The sequence below is a fragment of the Hetaerina americana genome, unplaced genomic scaffold, assembly GCF_022747635.1.
Source record: "Hetaerina americana unplaced genomic scaffold, ioHetAmer1.1.p SCAF_23, whole genome shotgun sequence".
NCBI lineage: Eukaryota > Metazoa > Arthropoda > Insecta > Odonata > Calopterygidae > Hetaerina > Hetaerina americana.
This window is the reverse complement of record NW_027286797.1, coordinates 5,458,348-5,471,938: the sequence shown is the minus strand read 5'-3', so window position 1 is coordinate 5,471,938 and position 13,591 is coordinate 5,458,348. Positions and strand designations below refer to the sequence as shown.

Sequence of the window (13,591 nt, the reverse complement as noted above, 5' to 3'; positions counted from 1 at the left end):
ATTCACAAACAAAAATAATTCACTTCATCCATTAACTACAAACATGATCAGTAAGTAAAACAGCTTGCAACCTCTCAATTTCAGTCAGTTTCACCTGACAAAATCCATCTCCACACCTTCAATTTAAAGTGGAATCATCTGGAGGTTAGAAATTTACACATTGCTTATGAACTAATCAACTTAACAAAAAGTTGTACGAGAAATCACAATTTTCAAATGAGAGCAGTGGGGTTTAAGTATATGCATTATATATATATATATATATACACATGCATGTGTGTGTATATATATATATGTAACACATATATATATATATATATATATATATATATATATATATATATATATATATATATATATATATATATATATGTATGTATATGTATATACATGTATTGTATGTATATATGTATATATATGTATATATATATATATATGTATATATATATATATATATATATATATATATATATATACACACATTTATTGAAAATGATTCCTGACTGTGTAATTGCATAAGTTGGCTATAGATTACGATGATCAGACCCAAATTGGAATTGAAAAACTGCAAGTAATATTACAAGCCAGAGAGTTCAACTTTAGATATAAATAAAACCTTACCTGTATCAGCTGGGCATGAGCCAAATTGACTGGCTCTTAAAAGAAATGAGGTTGCATAAAAATTTTTGAAAGTTAGCTATCCACCTGAAGACTAAGTACTCAATTCTAGAGACTAAATGACTAAATCCAGCACTACACTTAAAATTCTCGAGGAAATAGCCAAACCTATTATACCATTTACACTCAATGATATCTTTCTCACTCATTTACAAAACACAATACAATGGGTATGCTATAACTAACTCAATGGATTTTGTAAAACTGCTGACATAAAACCTACTAAGAATAATAAATATAATTAAAGAAATTATATCATATATGGAATAATAATATGAACATAATTACAAGCAAACATTTGATAATTACATCTTGCAGTATCGACAAGTTCAAATAGAACTGGTCATTTTTAAAATTTTAAATTAATAAAACTACATAATTGATTTAAGTGAACATTCAAATCATAACACTAAGTTTGCACTACCAATAGTAGTCACACCAGGATACATGCTCAGCCATATGACATCGTTAAAGGAATGTAAAACTGAACAAATTAATTTAGTATTCACCATTTCCAAGCACTCAGAAATTTTCTATTACTATTTCAGTACTGATCACCGATACTCCAACTTATAAATGCACATGAAAACGGGAGGCTGGCAGTTCATAATCAAATTGCTAAATAGTAATCTATGAATTTGGTACAACCCGTTTTATTACATTAAAATGTTGAGAATACCAATTTATATGAATTCTAATAAGAATTATACCACCTTATTCAAGAAATATAAATTTCACATAGCAACCTAAGAAACTTCATTTAACAACGTACAATGTTCAATTTGTTTCATTTCCAAATAACGTTATCATACAACAAAACTAGGCTTCACAAAAGCTGTTAAGTTCAATCCTCCATTCAATTAGGAAACAATTACTCAAGTGGAGCACTATGCACTATTCCTGTGGAAGTTTTGTACACATTAGCACTAATTGATTCAAAGTTCCCCACGTAAACCTTATTCTAATCACTTTGTTTCCATAAACCATTTCCCATCAATGGTAAAAATTATGGGAAACAAAATTCTTACTACAAAATATTAAGAAAAATCAATGCGAAAAAGAGTAAAATCAAGGCCACATGATTGTAATTATGAACTTTGATGAGGGAAGTGTAAAAGCAATCCAATTGAAAGAGGATCTTTTCCTTTATCCAACATGAAAGCTATTCAGACCAAGACATACACAGCCTTCCTGAGAAAAACGGAGTCTCTGAAAGATGATAAAAACTATCACCATACATACATGTGAAAACATTTTCAAAAATTACAAGATGGAAATTAAGGGTGCTTTAAGTAACATACTCCTTCAGCATTAATACTTATGGTAAATTTAGCATTGTTTATACAGTATTTACTACTCCTTTTAAAACCATTCCATGAAATAAAATACAGTATGCATTTACAATGTATACCATGACAATGAATATTCCTACCATACACATAGAGAAATTTTTTCTTGTCATTCACCATGGTAAATACGTTGGGAACCACTAAACATAACCTGCCGCCTTAGCCTACCTTATGTGCATTTGGTCTATTCTCAAATATTACAATAAAGTCCCTGCAAAAGGCTTAGTCGATTCCACCTTTAATTTTCTTCACACTCATTCCTATGACTATAAAGTAAATAAATACTTCTGGTGTTATTTATTAGCACTCTTAATTAATGATTGCATCACAAGTCACCATTTTATGTATTTTATGTTACACAGGAAGACCATTGCAGAATCTATTTTAGCAAAAGGCTTAAGTGATGATGTTCACATAGTATTTACACATAATTAACACAACAAAAGTGAAATGATAACTTATGAATAATTGTTGCATACTTTGCACATTTTTAGACAGAAAGACTAAGAAAATACATTATTACCATAACAAATTGGCTGACAAATTGAAACTGCTCAACATCTCAAATAGTATGAATTAATTTTTACTATTTCAACATAAATGCTCATTATAGCAAACTACATGAAGGCTTTATTTAAAGTATACATGGTACATAGCTGCCAAAGTCCGGGTCAAAAGTTACTGAAATAAGACATTTTGAAGAGATAGACAGCTATGCTTGGAGTCAGGGAATCTTAGTAAATCCTATTGGCCTCAATTTCAGCAATGATTTATCAGACATTACACGAGAACTCAAAAGCAAAGCTCAATTCAATAAATGTGCTAACATAATAGGGGCAAGTAGAAAAATGACCTTGCAAGGCCTTCAGCAAGTAAGTATAAACAAGTGGGAGAAGTATTTGAAAGAGCATCCAAATATTTTTTTTGGGAAATATTTCTCATATGAAGTCACAGACACTTCACTTAAATGACATTCTCAACTCTCTTCACTACATCAAGTTATCTCCACCCAAACTTGAAGCCAAATACTATTTCATAAATGAGAGGAACATTTTTGATCAAACTACTGAAATGTTTACGAAAACTGTACCATATTATTGGCCTTTAAATGGTTACGAATAACTTTGAGCCCTCTTTATTTAAGTTACTTACATTTTATTTCTGATGCAAGTTTTAAAAAGAACCTTTTCAAATTCTGTAGTTTATTCAAACAATAACTTCAGTATTTCAGTTAAAAGGTTATAGTCATCCGGAGAAGTGGATAACATAACACTCTAATAAAGAACCTAAATTGTTCCATTTAACACTGTGCATTTAACAACAATTTGGTACTTTTACCATCAACACAAAACGAAATTTTATGTGGTTGTTTCTTGAATACATTTTTGGAGTCAGATAATACAATCTAAGCAATTAGTCAATTAAGGTCTCCTTAGAAATTGTAATGCATAAGGTCCCACAGTGAAGGAAAGCCATCAAGAGAACACAAGGATTTATTTTGCAATCCAGATTGCATCATGGTTGGTCCTTAAGTGCAATGATTTGAAGCACAACTAAGAAGACGTGAAGCTCCTAACTGCACAATGCCCTCATGCCATCTAGAGAGAGCAGCCCCACGCTGAATGCAATACAAATGACTTCACGTGATGATGAACAACCTAACCTTATTTATTTAGCCTATTTATTTCACATTAATCCAAAAATAACACTACGGCCTTTAAACAATGGTATCACAATTTGACAATTACATACACCCAAGCACCAGGTGTAGTTAAACCCACCTAGGTGGGAATCGATCCCGGGACCTCTGGGTTGGCAGGCGAGAGAGTTAGCCCGCCACCACCGGGGCGGGCAAAACTTGAACTTAACAGACTTTTCATTAAATCATCACTCCTAAATTCGATTTTTCAAATGTAACTTAAAAAATTTCAACCAAGTTTGTCTCCCTAAGACATGTCCAGGTCCAAATTGTTTGCCATTGCCAAAAATCATCACAAGTTAGGATTAAGGCTCTGGGGGCGTACGGGTGGGAGGAACAGGGATCAAGTGGACACCATGAATGTACTTCAAGGATATTGAGAGTCCTGGGGCCAGTGTTCCTTGGGCGGGGAGGCTTCATGCGGATAAAATCAAGTTACAGCCTCTGGAGAGAGAAAAATTATACACACACTAATATAATCCAAAAATGATGAAATTTTACCTCCTACTGCTACCATTCACTTCATTTTGTTTAAATAATTTGCCTTAAACAAGAAAAAAGGGCTCAAATTGATTTCATCGCAGCTTAAGGATAAAACTCAAGTATATTTATAAAGAAAAATAAACTCCATGAGGAAGCACCGGTGCAATATCACACAGATTATTTCGAGCCCAAGGCACTCCTGTACTACAGTCATGATTTTTAGCAACATTTTTCCCTGTATGACTTTGGGTGCAAGATGTTGACAGAAGAGGGAAATGTGGGGAGGGGAGGGGCAGAAAAGGAACGTGACGTAGTACAATCACAGCACTCAAATCACAGACAAATCTGGCCTACTGAAGCATATCCATTGAAATGAGAGAAATAATTTGCATTTGCCTAAAAGGGGCTTTATGAAGTGAGAGGTGGTGTAGTCACTAGACAGCCTTTAGACAAGGTAATTGTGGTTGAACACCTAGAAGACCAAGCAAAAAAAATTATTAAGAAAGTCATAGAAACAATTTTTTTGCCGGTAACTAGCTTAATGACAACCATGATGTCACTTGTCAATGGCAATTAACAAATGTTACGTACTGAGGAAGCATGAAGTCAGTTTCCTAGCCCTCATATTCTTTGTACAAGTAAATTTACAATGTATGGTTAACAATCACTTGTCTAACAAAATATTTTCACTTCAAATGGGTGAGTACATTGGTATCACAAACCTGTAATACACATGTACTGTAACATAAGGACAGAAACCCACACACCCACCTCCTAGAGCTGTGATCAAGGTATGTTAAGTGGAAATAAAACATGAAGTTGCCCAAGTTTAAAATCTATACTAATAAAAATTAGATATATGTATTTAAAATACTGAGTTTTTTGGGCTAGATAGAGAGTATTTACCCAGCAAACACTTCCTTTCGAAAGCTAAAATTGGACCTTTTGGGTGTGAATTTTTGATGACTTGATGTACCATGTAAACTTAACAATAAAGCGACTACCCGATAGATTTTAAGCACACAAAGAAGAAGACAACTGTACACATCCCAAATAAAATACCAAACAAAAGAGACTAGAACACTGATCGAATCCTAACAATGAGCATAATCAACATTTGCCCTCAGGACTGGTTGAGTACAAAAACCACTGAATAATACTGCTATAGTCTAGTGTTATATATTCCTCGATTTCAAAAACCAAATTTCTTAAAAAATTTCTAATTATTAAAAATTTATACAAAATAAGCACCTGAACTATGCATGTACCAATCTTTACTTTAGGTTTGTTTGTATATCAAGGATATATAAAAACATTTTGGTACCTTTGTAGTAAAAAGTTACCACATTATTCTGTACATTGATCGGCTGTAAATGCACTTAATCGATGTATATTAAAGACTGATTAACTTTTAACGGCTGGAGAACAGAATTACAATGGAAAAATAGTAACATTTCCTTAATTTTTAAGTCATATTGGGCTAAACAACCCTTCAACTAGAGGTGAAAATTTGGTGACAGTTTTTGCACTATTTCCTGGACATGAAATTTCTCACAAAAGAAATTTCTAAATACCAGAGGTGCTTGCAATTGTGGTTAACTGCAGTATCTATCACACACGCCTTCACTTTAAAATTTCCAACAATTCTATGAATCCAGTTTCACTCTTCTTATGCACATTAGAAAAATTCACTTCAGGCATCGGTACAATCAAACACAATAATAGCAATTACTAGACATATCATTCGTGAAAATAAATAAATTTAGCATTTTTTGAGAATTCTAGCATGCACGAATCCCTAGTGAAATTATTTTCAATTTTTAATTTTGACTGTGGACTTCAAAACAAAATTCCATTATTGTGAGAACAGTGAACTAATACTTCCCCCTCACATAACACGCTCGAGGAGAGAGGGACAAGAATGAACTGACTCTACCTCACCCACCTCCATCACAAGATGTTCCAAAACCACATTTGTACAGATACTGCACCAGAAGAATTATCATGGACATAGCTGATCCATGGTGCTGGAGCATCTCTGGTAAAATGCAGGAGAAAGACAAAAGCTCTACAACTTGTTCATTTTGCCCAAGTTTCCAGTGCTATCATCAGTGCATCTTCTGTGCCACATTCTTAAATTTTTAACAAACTATGATTGAAAAGAGGCTCCTTTTTAAGGATGAACAATTTTTCTGTACATCTGATCAAACAGGCTGAATTTTTAGTTATATTTAAAGCAGATAGATTTAGCAGTATGATATATATTAAGATATTTCTCAGATTGTTTACCCTGCCAAAGAACAACTATGTCCATAATACACCCTAGTTTCAATATATTCATTGCGCAAACCATCACTTGTTAATGTAGGCTCACGCGAAATCATTTCATTCCACATCGACTCAGGACTCATTAAATACAATATGTCATTGAATCCTTGTCTCATTCAAACCATATTAAAAAATGAAATTACCATTATTCCAGCAGAGTAACTTGTCTCCATCCATCTTAAACCAACCAGTAACTTGTGAAAAATATGATCAAGGGCATTTACCACACGCATGATTACTATTAAGCCATAACCTCGTATCATAACAATACCTTTACTTTTAACAAAAACAATGTATAGGTGCCATTTCACCAGAACCATTGATTCCACCACATCACATGATCTATCATACAATATTGAATGGTAGTTGAACTTACTTCAATGCCTCAGGTCCTTCTCAGCACTAAAACATTGGTAGTACTGGCTTCACTACATAATACAGACAAATTAATTTACTTTATAAAATTACATATGAAATTAATCTCTCTTTATGTACAATGACTCTTGAGGTGTCAGTTCATTTACAGACAACTCATAAAGATGAGTATATTATACAACAATATATTATATTAATTTAATATCTTGTTTCCCTACAACGGTATATTGGAGGACTTTTTAGGCACAATGTACTCTTATCAACTCTTCAACAAGTTAGCACTCTTGCACGATACCCATGCAAACAACATTCTCACTCTCACTGCACTGGCATTCGTTTTGAAGTCACTGACTTGACTCCTCAGTCTCTTCATTTTTAAAAGTCCTTCCTCCACTATTATTGGGACTACCTGTAAAATTATTTCCAACATTAGGACAACTATGTCAATTAGCACTTCCTCATTAACAAATTCCATCTAAAATTTATACCAAGGGTCATTGGTGTATTCATGGTTTCATTAATTTCATGAGCTTCATTTAAAAACTAGGCAAGCAAGGTTTTAAATGTTTTTTAACAGAAAAGGTTTTTGGTTGTGACGAGATGGAGCTCTTCTAGAAGAAGATGCCAAAGTAAACCTATATTTGTACTCATAACAGTAAAAGAGAAAGCATTGCCCGGCCATTACCCAATGAAAGCCTGTCTCACGCTGCTACGTTGCACAAATGCAAGCAGCCATTTGAAAATTAAACCCATTCTTGCACACCATTTCAGAAACTCAATTAGCATTCAAGAAGTGTTTAGTCCAAAACAGCAGGCTAAATGTGATGTGGAGGTCACGGGATCCTGTTACAGCATACCATGAGGACGAGGCATCGCCCTAATAGGTGAGGAGGCACTGGGGACGCACACCAGAAATTTTAAAACCATATTGCAGAGTTGCATTTTTTTTAATTTTTGAGCATTGGCAAAAAAAATCTCTACACAGCTATCTGGCAAAAAGGAATTAGGTACGTATCACAAATAATAAACTATTTATTTAGATTCTTTTTTGCTTTCACAAATCAAATTTGTATTCCCAGTTGCTTCATTCTATGAAAGAAGAAAACATGAAGATGATCGGTGATTCTAAGCAATGCACATATAATTTTCTTAGAATAAACCTTGCACATAATTTATTCTTCAGCATGGAACCTATTATCGCATTTTGCATTTATTGCATGCAAAAAGTTGTTTCACTAAAGGAGTGTTTTCCTTCCCGAGAAAGATTGCAGAATGAGTTATGCTAGCTGTATGAGGTTCCACTGTATACAGATATATTACAGCTTAAGCTTCAAAATGAGCTTTTATTTTTGTTTAGCTTGAACATACATATTTTATATATTATGGTAAAGAATACTTATTTTAAAATTTCCACTTTTTGATTTATACTAACTACTAAAGAAATAGTTTATTCATGAAGGTATCAGTTAAATTATGTCATGATTAGCCAAAGATATAGGAACAGCGTGATCAATTATCACAGTTTCCAGAAAAATTCGGAAAGAAAATAGCAGTAATTTTTATGAAATGTTCAAAATCAAAAATTGGAAAAAATGAGTCCATTCATTACAACAATGAATGAAGAAGAGGTGAAGTTGCAATATGAGAAGTGGGCTCAATATGAAAACTACTATGGTAATGGGAAAAGTTATTCAAATAATAGTATTCAAATTTGTTTTCCAAAAAAATATACCTTATGGTCCATGACATTGTTTTTTGCCAAGTGAGGACATCTTCAGGAGTGCATTTCTATATGAGTACTCACACTTAAAACCCTTACATCGTATAGTGTGCGATGGAAAGAGGTTATTGAGTGTGCTATAGGAAATGGGTTACAGGACAAACATTATCCATAAAATAACTAGAGGGATGCAATACAAAATTAATTGAAAATTTCACTTTGAAATGAAATATATGTAAAGCTGAAGATGTTGCAATTCAATAAAACTCAGTTCTTGAACAATTAAGTAAATATGTGAAACAAGGTCATGTATTTCAATATCAAGGAATCCTACTTAGTCATGCCTGTTACCAATGATATACATTTTAAGAAACAGAAGGGACACAAAAATAATTAAAAATCAAATTGCATCATTTTATTTGCCCATTCCAACCCTTTCCATTGCATATTACACCTCACTTACACATACACAGGCTGGTCAATTAATTTATGATGGCGGAAATACTAAAATCACTAAATAATAACCACAGCTGCATCTCTGAACCACAACATAACCTTTATCCATGCAACTTATATCACCAAAACATCAGATTTCACCATTGGCATATTACTGCATTTACCCATCAATAATGTGTTCATTATCAAAACAAAAATGTTCAGATTATTGTGAAAAATGACAATGTGCATTATGTAATGAAAATTGAAAAAATCCTAGCATTTGCAAGCCTATGTTCACAATAATTTGAAGAAGAGTCTCGCAAAAATAAATTGGTCTGGAAGCATGCCTTTCTAATTGCATTCCATTTCACACAGATCCACTACTGGTACAGTTATTTCATAGATCTCATGGATCCATGAGAAAAAGAAGCATATAATTTCTATACTTCATTTATTCCAATAACGAGTTCTTCTTTATTGTAATACGGAGTTCTTCTTCATTCTAATACTTAGTATTTCACGTATACGTAGAGCACGTCATATTATATACACGCGTGCATAAATATATTATAGGATAGGTAGATCACTCGAATCCAAGGAATTTGTCACCTGATTCACCATTAAGTGCATCTATTATCTCTTCAGGTACATCACTGAGTACCCTTTCCGAAGTTAACTCTTCCTCATCTTCTGGCACTGCCATTGAAATATTGCCTAAAGCTTTTTCAAATCCATTTTTTACCCAAGTCGCTCTGACACCCTGATGACTTTCCAGGATCCACCGGCTTAGTTCTTCATTAGACACTCTTCTAATCCTTCCCTATTCTGTGCAGTCTTTCATAACAGGCATCATCCACTTTTCATAACTAGAACGTAACTTTGTTTTAAAAGATTTATTAATGGATAACTCCTGGCAGCCTCACGATTTCCTTTTTCTTTCGCAAAATTGATGACTTATAGCTTAAACATAGCCGTAGACGATTTTCTTCTCCATGGGTAATTTTCTTGAGAAAATTCTAAATTACACAAGCTTAACTCATTTCAGGTTTGAAACAATCACCAAGTAGCCAGCACTTTCACAGAACTTGGAGGGTGTCTAGAACAGTGAGCGCCATTACTAACAAAGCAAAGTTAAGCAAACAAAACAAGAAAATGCCATTTCATTCATTCTGTCATTTTTTTATACTTGATTTGCTGAAAGTTACTTTACATAGCAAATAAAAGGGCACACAAACCTATGTCTCGTTTCAACATACGGATCAATCTTCTGTATACTTACGGTTGGTTTAGCCAAAGGCAATTATGGTTCCATGCATTCATTGATAGCTACCATCTTTAAGTGTATGGATAGAGACGTATTTCTACACACAATATATTATACATTGACATAAGAAAATTATTATATATATATTGTGTAATTGAAATGCATACTGCATATGTGTGTGTGTGTGTATATATATATATATATATATTTTTTTTTTTTTTAAGTAGTCTACCGGTTAAGGTAGGTTTTTGGACTGACACAACTACCAAACAAATATTTTATTACTCCTAACAAAACACAAAATCAATCATCCTACTCTATATCAGGTCCCTCTTCATCTCTGAGTACTTCCTTCCTCCCTTCATCCCGTCCAACAACCCTATCCTGTTCCTTCCCTTTCCTCTTTTGCCCAACATTCTACCCTCTATCACAGTCTTCAACATCCCACTGCCGGTCAACACCCCCTTCATCCACTTTTCCTGCCTCCATAGGATTGCTCCCAACAAACCCCTCTCTTCGCCCACCATACCAAGTACTTCCTCATTTGTTTTCTTCTCTGTCCATTTCACCTTCTCCATTCTTCTCCACACCCACATTTCAAAAGCCTCCAGTCTACGTCTATCCTCCTGCTTCAATGACCACGTTTCCGCTCCGTACATAGCTACGCTCCATATCAAAGTTTTTACGAGTCTTTTCTTAACATCCTTACTCAAAGTCCCTGTCATCAACTCCCTCCTCCTTGTGAAAGCCTCTTTGCCTAGCGCAATTCTTCTCCTTACGTCCCTACTACTTTGACCGTGTTGGTCCAAAACACTACCGAGATACGTAAACTGTTCTACCTGCTCTAGCTTTTGCCCTCCTATTTTAATGTTAAGCTTGGCCTTTTTCTTTCTAGAAAATCGCATAACCTTTGTTTTATTAATATTGATTCTCATCCCATACCTGTCGCACTGAATTTTCAATTCACTAAGCAATGCTTGCAGCCCCTTGGCGGACTGACAAACTAAAGCTTGGTCATCAGCAAACCTAACTGATTTTACGAATTCCCCGCCCACTTTCATTCCTACCTCGAGTTCTTCCCATGCCTCTTTGATCATTTCTTCTGCGTACAGGTTGAACAGCAACGGTGATAATGGGCAACCCTGCCTTACACCCCTTCCTAACACTGCCCATCCTGACTCCCCGTTTCCCCCCCTCACCTGAGCAGTCTGAGACATGTACAGGTTGCGGATTAGCCTCCTTTCCCTCCAATCTATTCCTATTTTCTGCAATATACTCATTAGTTTTTCCCAATTTACTCTATCAAATGCTTTTTCGAAATCTACGAAACAGGCAAATACCTCCTGGTTGTGTTCTATATTCCTCTCGATTAATAATCTCATTACTGCAATGGCATCACGCGTACCTCTCCCCTTCCTAAACCCAAACTGATCATCCCCTAAGTAATCATTTGCCCTACTCTCTATCCTTTTGTTTATGATCCTGAGAACAACCTTAGCTGCGTGGGATATCAAACTAATTGTCCTATAGTCCTCACATGACGTGGCCTTTACCTTTTTCGGAATAGGAACTAAAACTGATCTCACAAAGTCTTCCGGCCAGATTCCCTCCTCATAAATACTACGGATCAGCCCATATAGCCTCTTCCTCCCACATTTTCCCAAGCATTTCAAAAGTTCCACGGGAATGTTATCTACCCCCACGGCCTTATTTAGTTTCATCTCCCTTAATGCCCTTTCTATCTCATTGTCTAGTATGCCTGGACCTAAGCTATCTTCCTCTACGTCATGTTCCTTTTCAATGTCTAACTTTGTTGGTCTAAGCTCTTTACTATACAGGTCTTCTACATATTCCTTCCATCTCTCTTGGATCTTTCCTGCGTCAACTATTACCTTACCGGCCTTATCTCTAACTGCTATCGTTGATCTCCCTTTCTTACTTCCCGATAAAGATTTAACTATGCTGTAAAGCGCACCGATTTCCCCCTTCCTCTGCAGACTTTCCATATTCTCGCACTGCGTCTTCCACCATGCTTCTTTTGCTTTATTTGTTGCCCGCCTCAATTTATTGTTCAATTCTTTGTACTTCATTTTGCTTAATTCTGTGTTCATATTCTTCCATTTTCTCCGCTCATCCATTTTTGTAATCATCTCATCCGTGATCCATGGTTTACGAGTCCTTTTAGCGTTAACGGTTCCAATAGTGTCTTTTGCCGCTTTAGACAACCCTTTTTTGATACATTCCCATTTTTCTTCAATAGTACTTAGCTCTTTACCGTCCTCCATGATTTTCTCTACCGCCTGTTTGTAATCCTTTCTTTTCAACCCATTTAATGCTTCTACATTCCATTTTCTAACTCGCCGCCCATGCCTTATCTTTTTAAAACGTACGCTACATTTCATAACAACTAAATTGTGGTCTGAGTCCGCATCCGCTCCCGGGAAGCTGTGGGAATTTATCACACTGTTCCTAAACCTGTGTCTAACCAGGATATAATCTAGCTGATATCTTCCCGAGTCACCTGGCATTTTCCATGTATACCTGCGTCTTTTGTGGTGCCTGAACCAAGTGTTGGTGATAACTAACCCCTGTCTCCTGCAGAACTCAACTGTTTTCTCCCCGCGGTCATTCCTCGTGCCTAAACCGTAGTCCCCCACCTCATCACCATCTCTTCCTTCGCCTACTGTCGCATTCCAATCCCCCATCACTATCAAATGTTTCCCTGCAGGAACACATGCAATCATGTCCTCTAACTGATCGTATATCCTATCGACCTCTTCTTCCTTATGGTTGCTCGGTGGCATGTATACCTGGATAATAACTAAGTTCGTCGGTTCTGCTTTTATCTCCACTAGTAGTATTCTATCCGTTACCTGCTCTATGTTGACTACGCTTCTTCCTACCTCTTCATTTAATACTATGGCGACCCCTCGTTGGCTCTCGTCCCCACCGCTGTATATTATTCTATACTTATCACTCCAGTAATCCCCGCTATCTTTCCATCTCACCTCGCATAGACCTAAAATATCTATATTTCCCCTTTCCATCTCTCGCTTAACATTCTCCAATTTCCCCGTCCTCATCATTGTCCTAACATTCCACGTTCCTATTCTAACTAATTTGGTCTTCTTCTCCTGCGTCTTCTGTCCTGCTGCTGCTGGTTTTCCCTTGCAAGGGTTTCGTGGGATGACGACCGCGGAAGCCTTGCCTCCCCCGCTGCCGGGCACGACACACGGCCGATTGGGCCGAGCCCCGTG

At 35.6% G+C, this 13,591-nt stretch overlaps 1 protein-coding gene across 4 annotated transcripts in view; it reads right to left on the bottom strand.

Annotated features, from left to right (window-relative positions):
- Positions 1 to 483: 483 nt before the first annotated feature.
- Positions 484 to 13,591, bottom strand: part of Hr78 (Hormone-receptor-like in 78) — a 65,131-nt gene continuing 52,023 nt past the window's right edge. For all 4 annotated transcript variants that reach the window (XM_071586570.1, XM_071586571.1, XM_071586572.1 and 1 more), the window contains exon 11: positions 484 to 7,321. In XM_071586570.1, the coding sequence (XP_071442671.1) occupies positions 7,257 to 7,321 (65 nt within the window). In that variant the 3' untranslated portion in view covers positions 484 to 7,256. The remainder of the gene's footprint in view (positions 7,322 to 13,591) is intronic.